Below are 24,640 nucleotides of genomic sequence, written 5' to 3' on the forward strand. Positions count from 1 at the left end.
GGGGGGGGGAAGAGAAGAGAGGGGGAATGTCAGGCTGAGCCCCCCCCATCATGGCCGCACACAGCCCCACTCCAGAGCTGGCTACAGTTGCGAGACAGGGGTGCGTGGCCCCAGCTGCAGCCCCCACCAAGCCTGGGAAGCCGTAGGGCTGGAACTGCAGGGTCGTAGTTTCATCCAGCCCCAGTTGCAGGCAGAGGCACACAGTGCTGCCTCCTTCTCCTCCTGAAGCCCTAGAAGTCACAGAGGTCCAGTAAAGTAATGGAATCCGTGACCTCTGTAACTATATCGTAGCCTTAATTATGATTTTGTCGTCACCTTTCACAAGGCAGATAATTATAGAATCATAGAATATCAGGGTAGGAAGGGACCTCAGGAGGTCATCTAGTCCAACCCCCTGCCCAAAGCAGGACCAATTCCCAACTAAATCATCCCAGACAGGGCTTTGTCAAGCCTGACCTTAAAAACCTCTAAGGAAGGAGATTCCACCACCTCCCTAGGTAACCCAGTCCAGTGCTTCACCACCCTCCTACTGAAAAAGTTTTTCCTAATATCCAACCTAAACTTCCCCCCCTGCAAATTTGAGACCATTACTCCTTGTTCTGTCATCTGCTACCACTGAGAACAGTCTAGATCCATCCTCTTTGGAACCCCCTTTCAGGTAGTTGAAAGCAGCTATCAAATCCCCCCTCATTCTTCTCTTCTGCAGACTAAACAATCCCAGTTCCCTCAGCCTCTCCTCGTAGGTCATGTGCTCCAACCCCCTAATAATTTTTGTTGCCCTCCGCTGGACTCCTTCCAATTTTTCCACATCCTTCTTGTAGGGTGGGGCCCAAAACTGGACACAGTACTCCAGATGAGGCCTCACCAATGTCGAATAGAGGGGAATGATCACATCCCTCAATCTGCTGGCAATACCCCTACTTATACAGCCTAAAATGCTGTTAGCCTTCTTGGCAACAAGGGCACACTGTTGACTCTCATCCAGTTCTCGTTCACTGTAACCCTTAGGTTCTTTTCTGCAGAACTGCTGCCCAGCCATTCGGTCCTCAGTCTGTAGCAGTGCATGGGATTCTTCCACCCTAAGTGCAGGACTCTGCACTTGTCCTTATTGAACCTCAGATTTCTTTTGGCCCAGTCCTCTAATTTGTCTAGGTCCCTCTGTATCCTATTCCTACCCTCCAGCATATCTACCACTCCTCCCAGTTTAGTGTCATCTGCCAACTTGCTGAGAGTGCAGTCCACGCCATCCTCCAGATCATTAATGAAGATATTGAACAAAACCAGCACCAGGACTGACCCTTGGGACACTCCGCTTGAAACTGGCTGCCAACTAGACATGGAACCATTGATCACTACCCGTTGAGCCCAACAATCTAGCCAGCTTTCTATCCACCGTATAGTCCATTCATCCAGCCCATACTTCTTTAACTTGCCGGCAAGAATACTGTGGGAGACCGTATCAAAAGCTTTGCTAAAAAGTCAAGGAATAACACGTCCACTGCTTTCCCCTGATCCACAGACCCACTTATCTCCTCATAGAAGGCAATTAGGTTAGTCAGGCATGACTTGCCCTTGGTGAATCCATGCTGACTGTTCCTGATCACTTTCCTCTCCTCTAAGATCATGGACAACCACCTGATAATTGGCAGCTGAGTTTGAAAACAGATTTCACTCTTATTTTGCTTTAAAACTGTATTTATAATTTAATAATTATTGCTGCTGCTATTATTTTTTATTTCTAGATCACTTTTCATCCAAATTGCTCAGTGCAACTGTGGATTAATTTATGCCTTAAGACTCCTGGGTAAATAAAGGACCTCACCCACCACTGAAATGCAACGATCCCTGGGGTGAAAAAGCATTATATAGGGCAGGGGTAGGCAACCTATGGCACACATGCCAAAGGCGGCACGCGAGCTGATTTTCAGTGGCACTCACACTGCCCGGGTCCTGGCCACCGGTCCGGGGGGCCCTGCATTTTAATTTAATTTTAAATGAAGCTTCTTAAACATTTTAAAAACCTTATTTACTTTAAATACAATAGTTTAGTTATATATAATAGACTTATAGAAAGAGACCTTCTAAAAACATTAAAATGTATTACTGGCACGCTAAACCTTAAATTAGAGTGATTAAATGAAAACTCAGCACACCACTTCTGAAAGGTTGCCGACCCCGATATAGGGCTTAAGTCAATATACTCCACTGTCATTTTAGGACTTTTAAAGTAAGCTGTTTTTCAAATCTTTATGGCTTATAAGACGCTATCAACTATGAATTCATTAGAGCTTTAGGATGCACTAGTATAGGAATAGGTTACTTTCTAGCTTGCTGACTAGCTGGATACTTTATACAACATATGGGACTTTGTTTTTGGCCCTACCTTTATTGCTATGCAGCAGATACAGAAGTTGTCGTGTATTCATGACTCTCCAGCAGGTGCCAGCATTGTATTAGGCTTGCTACATATCTTGCCACAAACCGCTGATATTGATTTCATCTCACACCAGAATGTGGAGCTCAAACTTATTTTAGAGTTATCTTCCCATGCAATGATTGTTGTTTTTTGGTATTCCCAGTTTCCTAATGGAAGAAAGTGATGTTACAGAATTCCTGGCAAAATCCACCTGGGTTCCAAGCTGACAGTCTAGCAGAAAACTGAAAATCCAGGAATTATCCTGTACGCCTCAGAGTTAAAGATGATAAAAACAGGGTAGAGGACAGTACTATTCCTTTGGGGCAGTGAGAAGAAGTGGATGCATGAGGAAACAGAGGTAAAATTCATGATAGTTCTGGCTAAAGTCAGCCTAGACTTGGGGTCTGACTGCATAAAACAGCAGCAATATTTCCATAGAATGGTTATCACTCTCACCAGAAAAAGCAGAAACTGCAAAACAATGACAAGAGACAAGTAGGCTCTGTGGTGAGATTAATCAAAATTCACGCAGTAAAATGTAATCAAAAACTGCAGAGTTATGTGCCAGCAACACAGTCACACATTGTGAAGGTATGTCTACACTGCAATTAAAAACCCACGGCTGGCCCATGCCAGCTGACTCGAGCTCAGAGAGCTCAGGCTTAGGGGCTGTTTAATTGCAGTGTAGATGTTCGGGCTCAGGCTGGAGCCCAGGCTCTAGGACCCTGCCAGGTGGAAAGGTCCCAGAGCTCAGGCTGCAGCTGAAGCCCAAATGTTTATACCACAATATAAACAGTGCTTTAGTCCGAGCCCCAGGAGCCTGAGTCCGCTGGCACAGGCCAGCTGTGGGTTTTTAGTCGCAGTGTATATACCCAGAGATGCTAATTAGATATCCCTGACCATGGATTTCCACAGTGAAAAAGTACTGATCAGCAAGTGATGCAGGAGCTCATCAACTTATCACTTCTCAATTTCTAATGTGTATATTTACTTTTTATAAGACTGACCAAAAGAGATTAGAGCACTGTTTGTTTACCTGTGCACTTGACTGCACCATGCAGTTATTCGATTTCTCCATTTCCTTGTATAGGTCTCCAACACAGCAAGAGGGAACAAACATTTTTAAAATGGGAAAATGTGGTTGTCAGATGACAGGAAGTTGGACGGGGGGTGGGAAGAGGGGACTCAATAGCAGATGTAGTACTTGAAACCACTTCAATGCCTTTTTAAGATTTGCTTTTGTTGCAAGCTGATGTACGCAGCCTAATAAATTAAAGTAACAACCCTAATCACAAGAAAAGAAGGATGACCTTGAGGTTAAAGCACTAAAATGGGAGTTCCTTTCTATTATTTCTAGGTCTGCTACAGACTTCCTATATGACACTGGGCAAGACACTAGAGGTCCAGCAGCTACACCACAGGTAGAACTGAGGGGGGAATCCAATAATACAGTTCCATTCTGCTTTGTAGATGGGACAAGAATCTAGCATTCTTCAGAGATCAATATAAGTGGAAGCTTAATCTGCCAAGATTTTGCTTTTGAAAAGTCCTACGTGTCTTCATATAGAAAACGATCACAATCAGCAGAGAAAGATTTATTACAGGAAGACCTCTAGTGGACAGTAAGAGATTCAAAAGGAGGGGGTTAGAGAAGAGAAGGCATGCAATACATAACTTGTACATAAGGACAGATTTTTAGAACAGCCTCCAGAAGCTCCTTAAGATCCTCTCTCCTGCAAACCTATTTGGATTACATCAGTAGCTGGAGTACTGCTTAGGTGTGGTTCTTTAAGATTGAGTGTTCACACAGAGCCGAGAGGGGCGCTCTGTTTTTAAATATCCAAAAGATACTTTTTGTAACAAGTGAAGAGATTTTTTTTCCCCTTATACCCTTGGCCAAAAGCTTGCCTTCCCAAAGCTAGTGTGCTGTATACATTTTAATGGGCTTTTGCAGAAAAAAAAAGGATGCAAGTCAAAATGGAGGAAAATTGGAAACTTTTAGAGGGAAGCTTGCAGAGTACAGACACCATTTCTGGCTTAACCTCTTAACACTGGCCCCTCACTTCCACCAGCATTAAATTCACTCAAGCAAATTAGAGGAAAGGGGGAGAAGCCAGTAGTAACAAATAGCTGTGCCCCAAATCCTGCTGATATTTACAGTATTAAAATGGCAGTCATTCCAATTTATAATACACGGACACTCAATATCCTGATTCCTTACCTGACACTAAGGCATTCCCAGCAAGGCTTAGTACGAAAAAGAACCAGGCGTTTGTTGTCATCAGTCAAAGCAAAATAGCCTCCTGATGAGGAGAAGGCAAAAGCAAGAATATCATCGCTTGCTTTAATTGCTGGCTGTCCATCCTGTCTAAAATACAGAAAGGAGAAAATGGTTTATTCATGAACAGACAGCTTTAAGCATACTTACTTAAAAGAGAAACATATCAAACTGCCAACAGCATTAATCGTGATTAATCGCAGTTTTCATTGCGCTGTTAAACAATAGAATCCCAATTGAAACTTATTAAATATTTTTGAATGTTTTTCTACATTTTCAAATATAGTGACTTCAATTACAACATAGAATTCTAAGTATACAATGCTCACTTTTTTTATTACAAGTATGTGCACTGTAAAAAAACAAAATAAATCATATTTTTCAATTCACCTAATACAAGTACTGTAGTGCAATCTCTTTATCATGAAAGCGCAACTTATAAATGTAGATTTTTTTTCTGTTACATAACTGCACTGAAAAAAAACAGTGTAAAACTTTAGAGCCTACAAAAGTCTACTCAGTCCTACTTCTTGTTAAGCAAATCGCTAAGACAAACAAGTTTGTTTACATTTGTGGGATATAATGCTGCCTGCTTCTTATTTACAATGTCACCTGAAAGTGAGACTAGGCGTTCGCATGGCACTGTTGTAACCAGCATCGCAAGATATTTACATGCCAGATGTGCTAAAGATTTGTATATCCCATCATATTTCAACCACCATTCCAGATGCTGATGACGGGTTCTGCTCAATAACTATTCAAAACAGTGCAGACCAATGCATATTCATTTTCATCATCTGAGTCAGATGCCTACTGCAGAAGGCTGATTTTCAATTTTGGTGGTTCGGGTTTCCACATCGCAGTATTGCTCTTTTAAGACATCTGAAAGCATGCTGCACACCTTGTCCCTCTCAGATTTTGGAAGGCACTTCAGATTTTTAAACGTTGGGTCAAGAGCTGTAGCTATTTTTAGAAATCTCACATTGGTACCTTCTTTGCATTTTGTCAAATCTGCAGTTCTTAAATCTTAAATCGGACAACACGTGCTGGGTCATCATCCAAGACTGCTATAACATGAAATATATGGCAGAATATGGGTAAAACAGAGCAGGAGGTATACAATTCTCCCCAAGGAGTTCAGTAACAAATTTAATTAACGTGTTATTTTTTTAATGAGCATCATCAGCATGGAAGCTGGAATGGTGACTGAAGCATGAAGGGACATACAAATGTTTTGTAGCCAGCACTGCAAGGTATTTACATGCCAGATATGCTAAAGTGCCACGTGAACAACTATTCTCACTTTCAGGTGACACTGTAAATAAGAAGCAGGCAGCATTATATCCCGCAAATGTAAACAAGCTTGTTTGTTTTAGCGATTGGCTTAACAAGAAGTAGGACTGAGTAGACTTGTAGGCTCTAAAGTTTTACACTGTTTTGTTTTTCAGTGCAGTTATTTAACAAAAAAGAAAAAAATAATCTACATTTGTAAGTTGCACCTTCACCATAAAGAGACTGCACTACAATAGTTGTAATAGGGGAATTGAAAAATATGATTTCTTTTGATTTTTTACAGTGCAAGTATTTGTAATATATAAGTGAGCACTGTACATTTTGTATTCTGTGTTACAATTAAAATCAATATATTTGAAAATGTAGAAAACATCCAAAAATATTTAAATAAATGGTATTCTATTATTGTTTAACAGCATGATTAATCGCACGATTAATCACAATTACTTTTTTTTTAATCGCTTGACTGCCCCAACCTAAACTAAATCTATAAAGTTAGATCTAAATTCCACTTATTCAAAAAAAAATAATTAAAACAGTACCTATAGGGGTATAGTCAACTAGAAATCTAATTTTAAAAACAGAACCTTGAAGTACTATACCTGCACTTAAATATCTACCTAAGCTTTTGTAGCTTTATAATCAGGTTTTCCTATTTCGAAAGTTTCTCTCTCCTGTTACTGTGTAAAAGACTGAAACCAATGAGAGGAAAACAGGGCCCAATCCTGCATCAATCTCTGCTTACCTATGTACCGAGGTCTGTGCTGGCAGACCTTGATGTAGGATCTAAATCTAAGCATCCAGGGGAAACATCGGAACTGACTATAGGTAAAGTACTGTCCAATGCTCAAAGTACAATTAAAAGATAGATTTCTCCTCCACCCTAATTTCTTTTCAATTCTTGTAAGTTTAGATAAAATCACATAGAAGCGTTGATTAAATTGCCCATGTTCCTTTTAAACAATCTTTCACCATCTGACCCAATCTAAGCAAAATACATAAATTAGCGAAACAGATAAAACAACTAGAAATTAGGCCAGTCATCTCACATCACTAGGCATTCCTAATTTATTCACTTTATTCTATTCAACATCACATCATCAGAGGAAGTGATCCACCCTCTGAAAAGGTAGTGAAGAGTTTATACAAAAATCTCTCACCCTCTGTCTTCTTGAGACTTCTTGCCTGCAGTGATGCAGTCATACATGAAGAGATCATCAACACTGGAAATAAAAGGGTTACAAAAAAATCACTGTTTTCCCATGAAGGGTGCTGATTCATTTGTAATACACCATAATTATATACTTTATTATGTCTCCTTGCCTCTGCTGCCAACACCCCCTGGCACCTCAAAGGCATCCCCAGATTACTCATTAGTTGTTGAAGTTTGGCACCTCATATGCCACATGCAAACCAAACAGAAGCCATTAGTCAATAGGAAAGCAACAGTGATTTTTTTTTCAGTGAAAAGCCATGAATATTTTACTTCTACTAGTCTCTCAACTGTATTTGCCATCTGCTCTTGAAATCTCTATTTTGGCATTTACTGTGATTCCAGAAATCAATGTGACAAGCATAAACTGGTTCTGTACAAACTGCCAGGAATCAGACTAGTAGGCTTAAAATGTTATTCTTTGTACATGAATAATTTGTGTAACAAATATCCATATACTCCTGTTACTGGAGATTGAGAAATCAAGACCTTGCTTTGTCCCACATGTGCATGCTTGTTTACATCATCTTGCCATGCTATCTGCATAGCCCTTAGGAGAAGATCCTTCTACTGAAGGATGGTGTAATAAGCACACAAACAAACCAACCATGCTGGCTCTATTGTTGCTGGGTAATCCAGTGGTGTAGTTATTGTAACAATGTTGCACGGATAATACTTATTCAGAACATGTTTAAGTCTTAAAAGGCCCCAAATAAAACCTTGATAAAAGAAATGCCTTCAACTTTAAAAAAAAAAAGAGAGAGAGATAAATGGGAATATTTAACCTTCCCATGGTTAGAATAGCTAAAATTTGAGAAATTAGAGAGAAAATACTGCTTTTTCAGTTTTAGACCCCAATCCTACAAATACTTGAGCTCAGACTTGATTAGATAGACATTAGTAGTCCCCACTGAAGTCTGTGAAACTAATTACATACATATATCAGAGTGGAAGCCGTGTTAGTCTGTATCAGCAAAAAGAAGGAGGAGTACTTGTGGCACCTTAGAAACTAACATTTTGGGGGCATAAGCCTTCATGGATTAATGATGAAGTGGGTTTTAGTCCACAAAAACTTATGCTTTTTACATACATGTAATTAAGCATGTGTGTGTATATGCATTTGCAGAATTGGGGATGTACCTTGAGCATGACAACAGTGTGTGTATAATCAGTTTCACCCTTTCCCCCGATGCTATGAGAGAGAGAGACTCATACAACAGGAGAAAAACATTTCAGATGCAGTGTGATATAAAACCACAAAAAATAGTAGCAGAGTCAGAGGATACTTTAACACCTAGCCGTACTTATAACCAACTTTTTAAAGTGATTAAGTTTCAAGTGGATGGTGCCTCTAACTTTAGCAGTATCCCTTTAAACAATGCCCAGATATATTTAGAATTCGCAAGGTATAAGAATAATCAGCATACACGGTAGTCAAATAAAGTTACACACAGTTAAGAAAGATACATTCATCTCCAGTCGTGCCGGGCATTCACCCTCAACTGGTTTTAAAGGGACTGAAATGTCATCTGGAGCCCAGGGGGCAGGACTGATGCTCCTGAACTCCCAGGAAGGCGGCCGGGGGTGGGGGCGGGTTACGCAGACATCTCATTGGACGGGGTGGGGTTTAAAGACCGGATACGTTCCCCCCATCAGCTCCCCAGCCCGCCATACACACGCTGCCGGGCGGCGAATCGCGCTCACCATCCCGGCCGCCTCCCCCGGGCAGCGCCGGGACCCCGCACTGACCTGGGCTCCTGGTAGCGAGCTGCTAGGAAGCGGCTCCCGCCGCTGGCAGCCATGAGAGCTCCGCAGAGCGCCAGCCCCGGGCCGCGACATCCCGCCGCTGCCGCCTCCATGCGGACAGCCGCCCACGTGCGCGCGCCCCCCAGCCGCGGTTAACCTAGTAGCCGACGCACGGTGTGGACGTCACACCACAACGCGCGCTGACTAATGACGTACAGTGGACTCCTCCCTTCTGCCGCGGGGGCTCGGCGGGCTGCGCCTGCGCAGTAACATACAGGAAGGGTGAGGCTGGCGGCAGCAGCACGCGCTGGGTACACGCAGTCCTCGTTCCCTCCCATGCGCGTGCGTCCCGCCTTGTGATCCCAGCGTGGGCCCCTGCCCAGCAGGCCGGGCGGAGCTAGGCCAGCAGCTGGGCTGTGGTGCAACCAGCAGAATTAGAGCTCTGGCGTGGAGAGGTGTTTTGAAGAGTATTTTTATTTATACTTCTGTAGTGCCTAGAAGCCTTAGTCATGGACCTGGACCACCTTGTGCTAGGTGCTGTAATACATCAGATGGGATTGACCTCTCCTAGCTGAGATTTTTTTTTCTTGTTATTTTTTCCCTGTTCAGTACAGTGCAACTTGAAGCCTCAGTCCTGTAATAAATTGCAGATAGTTTGGGTAGTGTCTGTTATACCCATTGTAAATTCCCAAGAGGCTTTAGGTAATTAAGAGTTAAATAATGGCAGAGGGACATAAATTAAGAGGATAGGCAAGGGAAGAAAAAGATGATCCTAGTTGAGATTAAAAAAGAGAGAGAGAGGCAGAAAGATGAAGGTTTCAGAGTAGCAGCCATGTCAGTCTGTATCCACAAAAAGAACAGGAGTACTTGTGGTACCTTAGTCTCTAAGGTGCCACAAGTACTTCTGTTCTTTTTGTAGAAAGATGAAGGTTGTTTCAAACAGTAAGATCTGCACAGAAGACCAAATAGAAGAAGTGTTTGAATGTTGAGGCAAAGAGGTTCCTGGACTTCAGAATCTGGGTGGCTGGATTTCTATTTGATCACTTCTAATCAGTTACCTGTAATCTTTCATGCATGGTTTCAAAAGCAAACAAAGGACAACCCAAGTGCTTACAGAGACCTTACTGCCAGTAATACCTCTTTCTGAGGCCTGGTTTCTGCTTAAAAATTAGATTGATCTAAGTACAGCCCTCGGGGCTGTGAAAAATTTCATGTTCTGTACAGTGTAGTTAGGTTGACCTAGTCATGTCTGCCCCAAAGAGTTAGATCAACAGAAAAGTTATTTCATTGAGCTAGCTACCACCACTCAAAAAGGTAGAAAAATCCCATTCCAGTGATGTAGGAAGCATCTATGCTACAGAACTACAATGGCACAGCTGTATTATGTGCAATAAGTTTATTGAAAAATTTGAAGCCTTTGCCAGATGTCCCTTTTCAATTCTTTTGTGTTTTCTTTTCTGATAACTCAAGCAATTAAAAACCATCCAATGTACAAAGGCTGCTTTTGCATCCGACGAGAAATTTGGACAAAGAAGACAGAAAAGGGAGGAGGTGGTCACAAGATTGAGGGAAATGTATTTTTTTAAAAAGTTAGGAGAAAGATTTCCTCTGATTTCTGACAGGGATTTGCAGCTCTCTGAAGAAGAAAATATTAAGGAAATACCTGCAAAAATTTGGAATGTGAATACATTACCTGTGTGACTGTAGTGCAGAGACACACTCCAAACTTCTCTGTGATGCTGTCTTCAGCACAAATTGCTGGTTATATTCTATACTGTTATCATATGTGGCTGGCAGCCAAATCAGTTGATCCAGTTGTTGGGTTTCCAATAAGCTGCAGCGTATGTTTTGTGTGACTGTACTTTTGTGTTCCCATGCCATATTTGGAACTCTATCCTCAAAACATGAAAATAATGTGGAATAATTTTAAATACATTGCAAAATAGCCCTTAACACATTTGTGATTACTTAGTGATAGACTGCTTTGTTAATGGTGCTTTCCCTTCCCTGGGGCTTTGCAAGGAGAGCTAATCAATAACAGTCACAGGACAGCTGAAACAGAACAAGTAGCACAAAGAGAAGAGGTAAAAAAGAGTGGGCCTGAGGATGTTTGGCATCCTGGATCCCATGCTCAACCAAAGCTCCCTTCTGATAAATATAAAGAAAGGAACAGGAAAGCCTCTATATTTATATGTTCTAAAGGATTTTTTTTAAACTATCAGGACATACTATTTATAGACTTACTATAAGAACACTAAAAAGAACAGGAGTACTTGTGGCACCTTAAAGACTAACAAATTTATTTGAGCATGAGCTTTCGTGAGCTGCAGCTCACTTCTTCTGAAACCTATAAGAACACTGAATATTTTTAAATTAATAAAAAATGCAAATTGACAATGTCCCTTAAACATTGACTAATACCCCAGATTTTGCAGACACTTTAAATTTATGCATGAGTAGTTTGACTGAAGTTAATGAGATAATTCATGTCTGTAAAATTACTCATACATGGATGTTTCTAGAAGTGGGGCCTAAGAATCAAAGGTATTTTCCCTCAAATGATCAGATAAGTCTGTTCTACTTTTGGTCTATGTAAATTATAACTTTCATCAGGCAAAGCTTTATAGAAAGGCAAGATTTTATTAAAAAGCAGGAAGTTTTAATTAATATCAATACAAATGATACTATGACTATATAAACTAGAAGTGATTCAATCTAAATTTGCTACACTTCAGTGCCTAGATTTTTCTTTTTTATAAAAGTCTCTGTAAGTAACAGTTTATTTAAGTATAGTTTCAGAAGGCAGTGTAGTTTAGTGGTATGAACTAAGGCTAAGAAGGCAGTTTTCCTGAGTTCTAAACCCTACATGTGTCACATACTTACCATAGGTCCTGGGCGAAGTAATTTAGGTTCTGATCCTACAAAGAGCTCTACGCACAGGAACCTGCATAAAAGTAAATTGTCAAACTATGCTGAGAACTTTGAGACAGAGAATTTATGGCCTTGATTGTTCAGTTTCCCCATTTGTAAAATATGGACAACACTGTGTACTTACTTGACATGTACTCCGATAATTATTAGTTAATGTTTGAACAGTATTTTGAAAAAGGAGTCCTAGTGTATGTTCTATAAATGTTAGAAAATATCATTCTAGATAGTATCAGAGGGGTAGCCGTGTTAGTCTGGATCTGTAAAAGCAGAAGAGTCCTGTGCACCTCATAGACTAACAGACGTATAGGAGCATGAGCTTTCGTGGATGAATACCCGCTTCGTTGGATGCATCCAACGAAGTGGGTATTCACCCACGAAAGCTCATGCTCCAAAACGTCTGTTAGTCTATGAGGTGCCACAGGACTCTTTTCTCGTTCTAGATAGTAACACTGGATACTTCAGGGCATTGATTGTGTGCATACAGTCCTAAAAGGTAATTGATACTACTTATTTCATTTAGCACTCTGTTTAAAAGTGTTTTCCTAATATCACTATAACTAGTTAAGGTATTTTTAAAATGTCGCTGCACCTTCACCTGTTATTGCAAGCTATTTAGACTTTGTTATGCACTGTGTTCCTATTTCCAAGCAAAAAATTAATTTTATGGCATACTCCTTGCTAATATACTGGTTCCCTGCAAAATCAAGATCTAATCTTGCACAACACTTAATACTGGAGGTAATAAGCCCTCTGTTTAGTAGTTGGTGTTTTGCAGGATTGAGGCCTTAGAAAACTACACTGACAAGAGCTAACAGTGTCTTGTTGGAAAATCTTTGTCTTTACAAACGATCATAGCCAACCTTCTCTCCCGTTCTTTGGATGCTTCAGGACTGGCACTTAGTTTATACAGGGGCCGGATAGTCCTGTGCTGTGAAGTCATGACCGCAGTATCAGGGACATAAGACCTCCTACCCCTGTCACCAAGCTGGAGTATGCGCTTCCCAGGACCCAAGAGGGCCCCAGCGCTTCTCCTGTTTCGCTGGACGTGCTCTTGGGCAGCTCACCCTGACTTTACACTCTGGGCTTCAGCTTCCTCCGCTGTGAGAGGGGGGCCGGTCCCCTCGCAGGGGGCGGGGGCTGCTCACGTGAGAGGGGCCGTCACGCCTGCGGCCAGCAGCGCCAGCGAACGGGGGGAAGGGGCGGGGCGGGGCGAGGGGCTGGCGGCGGGGGGCGGGGCAGACGGAACGCTGCCTGCCGGGGGAGGGAGGCGCTGCACCGAGGCCCCGCCCACGCCGCGGGGACACTCAGAACGAGGCCCCCGAGGGGTGGGGACCGTTGCTGCTGGTGCCGTGTTTCCCCGAGGCGTTGGGGGGCCGGTTCGGGGGACACAGACATGGCCGCCTCCGCGCTGCTGGGCTGCGGCCGGGCCGTGACTCGCAAGGTGAGCGGCGGGGACGATGCGCTGCCGCGGCGGGGGGGGGGAGGCGCAAGCACCTGTCCCCGCTTGGCCGGCTCGCGTTAGCGGGGCTTCCCGTTCTCATCACCCCAGGGCTGTGGCTCCTGCCTGGGGCGCATGCGCCAGAACCCAGCCGCGCCCCCGCGCGCACTGTCTCAAGGGGCCACTGACTCCCTGGTAGGGGCGCAAGGAGAGTAGCAGGTGCGCATGCGTCCGGGCTCTGCCGCCACTCCACTCCCCGGGGGCAGTTTTCCTGGCCGGGGTAAGCGGCGGGGTGGGGCTAGTGCGCACGCGTCATGTTGTCCGTGCTTCACCTGCCCACAGGGAGCCTCTACACAAGGGGGGGCGGCGCCATAGGTGCTGCGCATGCGTCTTGGAGCGGGGGCGGGCCTGTGCATGGGCTGGGAGGGCGCAGCCTTTTGCTCACCCCGAGGAGAGAGACTGAGGCTGCTGCTGCCCCTGTGCTGGGCAGCCGGGGCAGTGAGGCCTCGCCGCTCTGGAGCCTGGGGTGGCCAACTTCCCCCCGCCCCCCGCACAAAGCAGAACACCCTGCCCCGCCCCCTCGCTCGCTCTGCCCGCCCTCGCTCGTTTTCACGGTGGGGGGGTGAGGGCTCTGGGGTGGGGCTGGGGATGAGAGGTTTGGGGTGCAGGAGGGGGCTCTGGGCTGGGATCAAGGGGCTTGAAGGGCAGGAGGGGGGTCAAGGCTGGGACAGGGGGTTGGGGTGCAGGCTCCAGGCAGTGCTTACCTCAGGCAGCTCCTGGAAGCAGCGTCTTGTCCCCCCTCTGGCTCCTACGCAGAGTTGCGGCCAGGCGGCTTTGCTGCCCCCACAACTCCCATTGGCTACGGTTCCCAGCCACTGAAAACCAGACACCTGGCAACCCTACGGGGAGACCTGCCCGCATGCAGCAGTGCTGTGGCTAGGAGCACAGAGCTGTGCTGGCCCTTTCTGGCCCCAGCCAAAGTGATGTGGCTCAGTGCCCTACTGTAGACAGGCCTCCCTCTGCACTGGAGCCTATCTGGAGAATGTGTCATTGCAAATTTTCAGACCATTCCAGCTTGTTTGCCTGTCAGCATGCCTCAGTATCCAGGACTGCCATTGTCCCTCCTAGCAGAGCCCAAGTTTCGTGTCTGGTCATGCTCACACCACAGGAGAAAGGTGTGGCTGATACAGAGGTAGGCAAACTATGGCCCACGGGCCACTTCTGGCCTGTGGGACCCTCTTGCCTGGCCCTTGAGCTCCCAGCTGTGCGGGGCTAGACCCCGGCCTTTCCCATGCTGTTCCCCCTCCCCTGCAGCCTCAGCTCATTGCACAGGCGCAATGCTCTGGGCGGTGCAGTGTCATGGCTGGCTCCAGCCGGGTGGCATGGCTGCCTGTCCCAGTGCTGTAGGAGGAGGCATGACTGTAGCGCTGCCAGCCACTGGTGCGCCAGGCAGTGCGGTAAGGGGGCAGGGAGCGGGGTGGAGGGGTTGGTTGGATAGAGGGCAGGGGAGTTTGGGGGGTGGTCAGAGGTTGGCGGGGGGTTGAATGGGGGCAGGGATCCCATGAGGACAGTCAGGAAGATGGGGGGGGTGGATTGGGCGGTAGGGGGGCAGGCAGGGGGTCCAGGGGCGGGCAGGGGAGTGGATGAGGTAGGGGTCCCGGGCAGGGGGGGGCATCAGGGAACAGGCCGGGGTTGGATAGGGCAGGAGTCCTGGGCAGGGAGTCCAGGAGCAAGAAGCAGGGGGAGGTCAGATAGGGGGCAGGGGCTGGGCCAGGCCTGGCTGTTTGAGGAGGCACAGCCTCCCCTAACCAGCCCTCCATACAGTTTCAGAAACCCGATGTGGTCCTCAGGCCAAAATGTTTGCCTGCCCCAGTCTAATGCTTGTTAGCCTTCCTCATGAAGATGAGGCTCAGGCAGACTGGGCTTCGTTTGATGCAATCTGTTAGAATGGTGCTTGAAAATTGTTTCAAACATGGCTATAAGCAGGCTTGGAAGGATTAGATTTTTACCAATAAATGTCAATATCACTGTCCATACACAAACTGATGAAAAATATTCCATCAATAATAATCAAAATTTATAGATAGGGAAAGTAGGAAAAACACTGCCTGAGAACTTATTACAGTAAAAAATCCAGTGGATTTAGACTTTTAAGTTAGGCTTGTTACAAATGGACTAGTGAATGAATAATAACAACAGGTCTGAGTTGTTGATTTAAGGATATTGCTTCTTGGCTTTTTTTGGTTAAGATGAATTATAGTTCTTGACATGATATTGACAATTTGTGTTTTAATAGTTATAAAACTTTAAATTTTTAATCTCAATATCTACTGTTATTAAATAATTATTGTTTGACTCCACCCCAGTTTCCTGCAACTGAAAATTTAAACCAATTAATATAAAAATTAATAAAAATAAAAAACGCTTAAAATAAACATCAATATTATCTGTCAAAATTATTTAAAAAAATAGAATTCCGCCAATCCTAGTTATAAGCTCTAGTATGCAAGGGCTTCTCTGCACGAGTCTTAAATGTTTCTACACAGTAATGCAAGAAACAGCTCGAGGTGAAAACAAATCTCATGCCAGTTATAGTCAGTTTACTTTTTGAAGCATCAGGAAGAAAATCCTACACACACATACTGTACCTCATTTTACATTTGACTGTGTGTGTTTAAATTGATTTTTGTCTTTCTTCAACAGGTAGTGGCTACTGCCTGACACTGGGCTAGATACGTAGGTAGATAGTCCATGACCAGAAAATTCTGTTCCATGTGCCTCAGAGATGGGCCTGGTCTACACTGTGTGTGTGTTTGGGGGGGGGGGGGGGTCGATCTAAATTACGCAACTTCAGCTACATGAATAATGTAGCTGAAGTTGACATACTAAGATCTACTTACCGTGGTGTCTTCACAGCGGTAAGTCGATCGCTGACATTCTCTTGTCGACTCCGCTTGCACCTCTTGCCCTTCTGGAGTACCGGAGTCAACGGGAAAGCGCTTGGCAGTCGATTTATCGCATCTAGACGCGATAAATCGACCCCCACTGGATCGATCGCTGCCCGTCAATCCAGTGGGTAATGTAGACAAGCCCATAGAGTTGGCAAAAAAGTACTGGTTATCTTTAGGCTTGGAAGGATTAGATTTTTATCAGTAAATGTCAATTTCAGTGTACACACATAAACTGACAAAAATATTTCTATTGATGAAATGAAATGTACAGATAGGCAAAGTACGAAATTATTTATTAAAGTAAGAATTTATTAGTTAGATTTAAGGATATACTTTGTCTATTTTGATGTGTGATGTTGACAATTAGTGTTTTAACAGTTGTTATGCTTTAACTTTTTGAATCTCAACACCTACTGTCATTAAATAATTATTGTCCGACATCCCTCAGAATTTCCTGCTATTGTGAAAATTTAAATAGATAAAAATGTTTAAAAATAAACATTACTATTATCTTCCAAATTATTATTTTTTAAATTGATTTCTGCCAAACTATGTATCTTTTTCTACCAAAACAGGATTGTTCACTACTGCATACTTTGAGTGTAGCCCACAGTGTCAACAAATATTTGAGCTTTACTTGCTGTTTACTTTTTCTGTGTTTTTCCTTTTAGTGCAACATAATATAAACTAGGACACAATATGGCAGAATGTAAAACATGATCCAATACGGCCAAAAATGTCATTCTGGAAGGAAACAGTATAAACAACAAATAATTGCTCTACAGAATAACACTATAATGCTTGAATGCACACTGGGCAGCATTACCTTGACCCTTCTGGAAAAATGGTTAATTGGTTGCAGGGCAGGGGAAGCCCTTGAAACCTTTCCAGCAGAGATGGTTCAGTTTTGTCTAAAATAGAAAAAATGAGTACCTGTATTACAGCAGCTGCGTGAAACAGCTTCAGCTTTGGCCTCGAGGGGCATTTTTATCACTGTATCATGAAATTTGGGTCTAAGCATTGTTGTTATCTGGCTGCTGCAGTACGAGTACTATTATTTTTTTCTAATATAGCTACTCTCCAGAAGTATAAGTGCAAAAGATTGTTTTGTGAAATTTCTTCTTGATCAGAAAAGGAGTAAAACTCAAAGGTATTTTCTTTGGACTCAAAATTTGGATAATGCCAATAATGTAAGTTTTGGAAGCGCATTTTGGCCCTTTCTGTGCTACATAAATAACTGAGTCAGAGGCTCTGGTAACAAAATAGTTGTCCCCTGACCTGGTTTTACAGTACAGTTTAAAATTTGCAGAGTGAGCTATGGGAAGCCATGAACATGTGAAATTTTTAAACTTGTAAGTGCTCTATAGCTGTTTTCTTTTAAATGAACATGAACTTTGCTACTGTGTAAGTTAAGGAACGCTACCCGGTTTTTTGTATCAGAGGGGTAGCCGTGTTAGTCTGGATCTGTAAAAGCAGCAAAGAGTCCTGTGGCACCTTATAGACTAACAGACGTATTGGAGCATGAGCTTTCGTGGGTGAATACGTGCATCTGACGAAGCGGGTATTCACCCACGAAAGCTCATGCTCCAATACGTCTGTTAGTCTGTAAGGTGCCACAGGACTCTTTGCTGCTTTTACAAGGTTTTTTAAATTTGTAGTCTTCCCCCCACCCTCCCAGCCTCCCTAAAATTACTGAACGTTTTAAAAGCAAGGAAATAAATAGTGAAGGGTAGGTAAATAAATACTTAAATGTATTCACAGTTCATAGAATCTTACAGATGCATGTGTAAAATCACATTGCCCTCGCTCAGAACAGTCCTAACTGCCTGCATCCAGCTTTGATATACGTATTTCATAACCACAACTTTTGAGAAATTTTTGCAATAGTTGTCTGCAAATGAAAATGTGATACATTTTATAGACACATTGGAAACACTCTTCTATTCTGGCCATAATAGTCGGGTTGATGATTGGGGTGTTTGTGTAGAATTGATTGGATGTAGGTAAATATGTGGTCTGTTTATGAGTGGTAGGTGTTGGTCTCCAATTCAAAATGGGGAAGGTGTAATGGTTTTTCTAATCCATATAAGAAGCATGGATAAATTAGATTGGATTTGCCTCTCCAATCTCTTCCCCCTCCCCCCCCCTTTCAAATTCCATCTAATAATATTCCATAAGGTGTTTCTGGAATGTGTATTGAGAATAGACAATAAAATGTGGTTGTGATGGAGGAATGTTGTCTGGCATGTATACGAGAGAGTAAAAAGCACAATTTTGGTGTATCAGGCTAATAATGTTGAGGGGACTGAAGGGAACTCCAAACCATATGAAGCAGGAGAGTCATGACTTAATAGAGTTTGTAGCCTGCACTGGAACTGCATAAGGGGGAGCTGGTAGAAACCCCTATATTTAGGTTGCCTAAGGGTGACAAGATTACATGAACAAAATATTGGGACACATTGGGAGGGCAGGTCTGGAGCACTGCCAAAGTGTCCCCCCACCCCTCCAAAAAAAGCCCCGAGCCAGAATATAGGGACAAATGGTATCCCGACCATACATCCGTCGGGATGTAGGACAAACGACTGAATATTGGAATGGGTCCCGATTTTATCTGGACGTCTGGTCACCCTAGGTTGCCTAATGTTTCCGTTATAGAGAATGTAATGGATCCTTTTTGCAGCTTACCAGAAACCCTGACCATTACAAAGAACCTGGCCTGAGTACTGAACAAGCAGCAGATACTCTGCTGCCAGAGCAGCTGTTACGAGAGTAGCCAGGGCAGTGGAGAGAGGCTGGAGCTGGGTTCCCTCCATAAATTCTCTCCAGACCCAGCTTGTGGTTCCAGTGTCTCATGCCACATACCCTCCTAGGGGGCACCTTTGTTGTAGAAGCCCTTCCAACTTCCAGGTAGGAAAAAGAGAGCAAGATTGGGCTCCATCCAAACCGTGACCTGTGAAGAAAGCATGTCTCTCTCACCAACAGAAGTTGGACCAATAAAAGATATTACCTCACCTACCTTGTCTCTCTAAAATCCTGGAACCAACACTGCTTCAACAACACTGCATACAGGTTTATGGTTGTTCATGCAACCTTAACTTGGCTTCCTTGTGCATATGCATTAGGATCTTGCAGTTACATGTTAGCATACCGTCTTTTCCACAGGCTCCTCTTCAGTGCACAGCTTGGATGTGCAAGGAGGACAGATAATGGTAAATCTAGCAGTTCCCAAAGTGTGAGTGCTTGGCTTCTGCAACCTAACTAATGTTCTTTTAACATTTTTGTATTTGATGTAATGTAGAGTGAGTGGATGTCATGAGGGTTTCTGGTCTATAAAATCATACTGTAAGAGATTCTATGAGCTGAGTGTGTTTAACTATCTAGCTTTACCTGTTTCCTTCCATACTTTTAAATGTTTGCTTAGTTTAACAGTATTATTCCTTAGTATAAGTGGTATACACAGATAGCATCAGTATTTTATCTGTATAATTTAGGAACAGGAATTTCTGATTATAGTCTCTGCTGTTTCACAGAAAGCAAATCTGTGAGAGGAATCCCAATGAGATAACCATTCCACCATCACCTTTGTACTGCATCCAGGGAATTCACGTCAGTCATCCCTCTTTGCACCTTACGCAAAACGGTAGTTAACAGTAAATCAGAAGAACACTGCAGATGAAAAATCAAAGTTTTATCTAATCAAACAAATCTTTTTTTTTATTTTATTTTAATTTTGCAGACTTTACAGCTAGAAGCATGGGGACTTCGAAGCCTCTCTCCATCTCTTTCTCTCTGCACCAAATCAGAGGGCTCTAAAAAAAGTCAAGAAAAGAGTAAGATGTTTATTTTTCTTAAATTGATGGTTGTGTGCATTTGTCATGTATATGAGCTCATTAAAATAGGTGCACAGCTAATAGAAACTTTATTTTTCATTTAGTATTTAACAAGAAGCAATTTGAATGGCTTTTAGTCTGTAGAATGTCCAGATTACAAATTTTGATTTATTCTTCTGTGTCATGTAACTATTTATACATCTAAAAGGGGAGGGGCAATTTTATCAATTTTTGATTTTCATTTTAAACATAATCCATATCAAAGGACTCCCACACTTTGGACACCTGTGACATACATTTAATACTCCTGGGGGAATTCTATGCCACTGTGCAATGCAGAATTTTGCTGAAATTAACATGTGCGCAGAATTTCCTTTTCCCCACAGAAATGGGCTGCAGTGCTGCTAGCCGCCACTAGGGACTGCTGGACCCAGCAGAACCCAGCCTGCACATAGAAGACATCGCTGGGGGGAGGGAGAAGGAGCTAGAGCTGTGGTTCTCAAACTTTTGTATTGACGACCTCTTTCACACAGCAAGCCTCTGAGTGCACCCCCCCCCAATAAACTAAAAACACTTTTTAATATATTTAACACCATTATAAGTGCTGGAGGCAAAGCGGGGTTTGGGGTAGAGGCTGACAGCTCACGACCCCACCATGTAATAACCTAACAACCCCCTGAGGGGTCCCGACCCCCAGTTTGAGAACTCCTGAGCTAGAGGGTTCCTGACAGCTGCAGTTCCCAGCATGCCCTGAGGGAAGGAGAGCGTGGCGCAGAGGAAACACTCAGTTCCAGGCTTGCATAGAATCAGGCTTTCTCTCTCTCGGGGTAAGGGGTGACTGGGCTGGGCTCTGGGGGGAGGGGGTGCAGGTGTCTGAGCTGGGGGACCCCGCGGCTGGGATCTCGGGAGGAGGTGGTTTGGGTGTATTGGCTGGCAGGCCCTGCGGCTGGGCTTGGGGGGTGGGGGAAGGGTTTGTGGGTATCTAGCCCCCTGGCTGGGCTTGGAGGGGCAGCGAAGAGGGCAGAAAAACAGGAACTGGGTTGTCATAGAGGTTTCTTTAACTCTCTACTCCTGGGGGAATTTTTGTGTGTGTCTGTAGTGTTACAGACATACTTGCAGACAGGTATTTTGAAATAAATTACCAAAATAATTGAAACTGGCGCAATTATGGAGTGTTATTTTGACAAATAACATTTGCAGAATTTTAAAATATTGTGCACCGGATTTTTATTTTTTTTGGCACAGAATGAACCTAGAAGTAATTAAAATATATATATACACACTATAGGACCATATGAAACACTGTCCAAAACAACAGCTTCTCACCACACTTCATCTTATTGTGAATCAGCAAACCAATAAAGCTTAAACCCCTCACCACATGGAAATTCCACCCTCAACTGCCTCCACCTGCACTAGTGCTTATCAAACAGATGGGCTTTGCCACACGCCCATGTTAGCAAAGGACTAGTAGCAACTGGTTTGTATCAGGCAAAATGTAGACTTTTTTTTTCTGAAGCCCCCCCCCCCCCCATGTTATAAAAACTCCCTGGCCCACCTGTTTCACAACATCTAGTTTTCTGCATATAAACAGCAGGGCTGGCATTAAGGGGTAGCAAGCAGGACAATTGCCTGGGGCCTCAAACCACAGGGCCACCATGAAGCTAAGTTTCTAAGGCGGCTTCTTCAGCTCCAGGTGGCAGGGCTCTGGGCTTCAGCCCCAGGCTGTGGGGCTTTGGCTTTCTGTCCTGGGCCTCAGCGAGTCTAACGCTGGTCCTGTTTGGTGGCCCCTCTGAATCCTGCTCGTGGCCCCCCCGGAGGGCCCTGGACCCCTGGTTAAGAACCACTGTTTTAAGCCAAACATTTCTTTCCTGCCCACCCCAGTGCAGCCAATACACCTCAAATCTTACCTGCAACAGCTAAGCTATTGGATTTTTTGGCCTCAGTTTAGCAGATTGCTGGGATCCCAGTATGAAGTGGCTTTGGCATGTGGACAAAAAGTGACTGCAATGAGTCTTCAAAATTCACTTTTCACCTGTAACTAGAGATGGGTATAAACTGTAAAACTTGGATCTGGACTTCAAACATTCCCCTCAGAGCCTGGGACATTGGCCTCTGGTGGGTTGGGGGTGTGGCCCATTATAAAGACAGGTACTATTTGCAAGATAATGTTGGTATTGCACTAGCACCTAGGGGCCCCAGTTATGGATCAGGGCCCATTGTGCTGGATGCTGTACAAACATGGAACAAAAAGCAGTCCTTCCCCTGAGGAGCTTGCAAACTAAGTAGAATACAGATCTGGGTTGGAACTTCGAAACACTCAGAAAGCTCAGGGGTATTCGGATCATCTCTGCCTGTGACCTAAGTCAGAATCTGGATGGAAATTTCAAAAGGAGAGAACAGGATAGATTGATTTTAAATCATGGACTTTAATCATGATTCAAATCCGTGACCAGAAAACCTTGATTTAAATAATGGATTTTAATCTCGTTTTGCATTTATACTTTTTTAGTTATTTTCCTAAAGAAAGTGATTCTCATTGGTTGTTAACGATTAAAACATGTTAATTTGTATTTAAATATAGCCATTACAATAAATTTGGTGCTTTTTGCAAACAAGGAGGATACACTATTTCTATACATGTTTGTTTAATCAATTATGTAGTTTAATTTATTTATATTTGGATTATTAATCTTTTACCTTATGTTAGAAAAAGGTTAATGATGCATTTCTTCTTAGATTATGATTTGTATCCGCCTTTATTTGGATGGAAATTAAAATTCAATTAAATGCACAGAAACCTTTTAAAATAGTTATTATTAGTTAAATAAAACTACCTTTTATGTGCTATATATGTAAGAAAAAAATATTTATCAAAACATGTTTTGCATATAAAACTAACTTCCTTATTAAACAAAGGAAGCATTATTTGTAGTTAGTGTATTCAACTGATTGTTTCTAGGTTACCAGCCCTTCAAGATTTTAGAACTAGTAGGTCTCATCCCCTCACATCTTGTTTTAGGATTGGAAGAGGAAAACAAGCCTTCCTGTTTTACTGAATACAGAAATTGGTTTCTTAACTTTGAATGAACTAATCATTGAACTGAACTAGTTGAATAAACTGAAACAGTTCTCTATGCACTTGAAGAAGAGGCTACGGCTGTCAAAAGCAGGTTTAGCACTTCAAACTTTCGTTCCAATTGCTTAGCCAGTAACTTCCACGAATTCAGTGATTTGACTTTCTTTCAAACTTGGCAGCAAATGTACTGCTTAGTATTATTTAAATGATTTTATAGATTCTAAAAAGTTTAGATTTTAATATAGCTTGTCACAATTTCAAATTTAATTTTAAATAGTTTTTTAAAATAAACCTGTATTTAATTTAAATTTTAAAAATCAACCGATTATTATCCACCCTGAGATAGAGACTTTATAAAATGCTGTAATATCTAGATCCTGTCATTTTTTTATCACTTAAAGTGAGTAAAAGTTGAGCAACAATTTCAGCTACCTGTTTGTAAATAGAAATTGACCAGAGTAAAGATTAAGGCCCTAATACTACAAAAATAATTCAGAATTGTGTACTCTTATTCCTGAGCATAGTCCCATGGACTTCAAGAGCATGTGCTTGTGGATCCCTTCAGAGAGTTGGGGCCAATGTCTTGTATTTTTGATGTTTTCATAAAAAATGGAAACAGTTGCTTAAATGCCCTCAATCTTAGTTTAGCATTATTTTATGAAAATACTGAATGGGATTTTATGAAGAAGTGGAAAATGGTAGTATCTGATCCATAACAATCATGTTGGTTGCTTGTAATTTAAGCTTTTTACATGCACATGTACATCAGACCCAAACTTTCCATTTTTCAGTATTTTTTAGGAAGCTAGGACTGAGCATATCTTGTTAGAAAATAACATATAGTTAGAACCCTATTTTTATTAGTTCAGATGTGACATTGCATCTCTAAGTTATTTTCTAGGCATATGCAAAATTTAAATAACTTAATAATCAAACATGTCAAAGACAGATTAAAAAGAACCTGCTTGAAAAGATTTCTCCAAAACAAACTCTCTCAATTCCTAACTTTGATCTCTGAAAAAGCTTGGGAAATAAAAGCTTGGATATCCTACCTGAGGGCCTTTGCTGCCTTCCAGTCATTATTGATAATGCTCAGAGAAGTGCAAACTTAAAATATTTTAAATCAATAGCTGCTGCCAGGTACTGTTTTTATAGTATCTTTGTTTTGAAGCATGGTTTTGCTAAAAATATACATAAAACAATAATTATTTATGGTACATTTAGGGTTGTCATCACTGTAGTATCATAGCATCAATTTCTGGAATCTCTAACTCTTGTAAGTCTCTGAATAGTGTAGAAAAAGACCAATTAGGACATCTTCCTTTGAGTACATGATTATTCCATCCAGTGTATTCTATTGGTAATAAAAATACATGGAACACAGCCTGATTTTTCAGATCCCAGCTTGAGGAGGCTGTGAAAATCTTCTTTGTCTTGATAAAAATGAACACATTTGTTGTAGAAA

The 24,640-nt window shown here is 42.6% G+C and overlaps 2 protein-coding genes across 8 annotated transcripts in view; one reads left to right on the forward strand and one right to left on the reverse strand.

Annotated features, from left to right (window-relative positions):
• WDR4 (WD repeat domain 4) overlaps positions 1-9,137 on the reverse strand; it is a 33,713-nt gene extending 24,576 nt beyond the window's left edge. The window contains exons 1-3 of one of the 3 annotated variants that reach the window (XM_045002572.1): positions 8,950-9,137; positions 7,148-7,210; positions 4,638-4,784 (exon numbers count right to left, since the gene is read on the reverse strand). In XM_045002572.1, the coding sequence (XP_044858507.1) occupies positions 4,638-4,784; positions 7,148-7,210; positions 8,950-9,059 (320 nt within the window). In that variant the 5' untranslated portion in view covers positions 9,060-9,137. Of the gene's footprint in view, positions 1-4,637; positions 4,785-7,147; positions 7,211-8,652; positions 8,716-8,949 lie in introns of those variants that run through there. The other 2 variants (XM_045002573.1, XM_045002574.1) reach the window with 2 other exon arrangements.
• The window catches only part of NDUFV3 (NADH:ubiquinone oxidoreductase subunit V3), an 85,048-nt gene that overhangs the window by 52,900 nt on the left and 7,508 nt on the right, over positions 1-24,640 (forward strand). For 2 of the 5 annotated variants that reach the window (XM_045002568.1, XM_045002570.1), the window contains exon 3: positions 20,003-20,096. In XM_045002568.1, the coding sequence (XP_044858503.1) occupies positions 20,003-20,096 (94 nt within the window). Of the gene's footprint in view, positions 1-13,129; positions 13,319-13,515; positions 13,596-14,379; positions 14,508-20,002; positions 20,097-24,640 lie in introns of those variants that run through there. The other 3 variants (XM_045002567.1, XM_045002566.1, XM_045002571.1) reach the window with 3 other exon arrangements.

Source organism: Mauremys mutica, chromosome 1 (genome assembly GCF_020497125.1).
Source record: "Mauremys mutica isolate MM-2020 ecotype Southern chromosome 1, ASM2049712v1, whole genome shotgun sequence".
Lineage (NCBI taxonomy): Eukaryota > Metazoa > Chordata > Testudines > Geoemydidae > Mauremys > Mauremys mutica.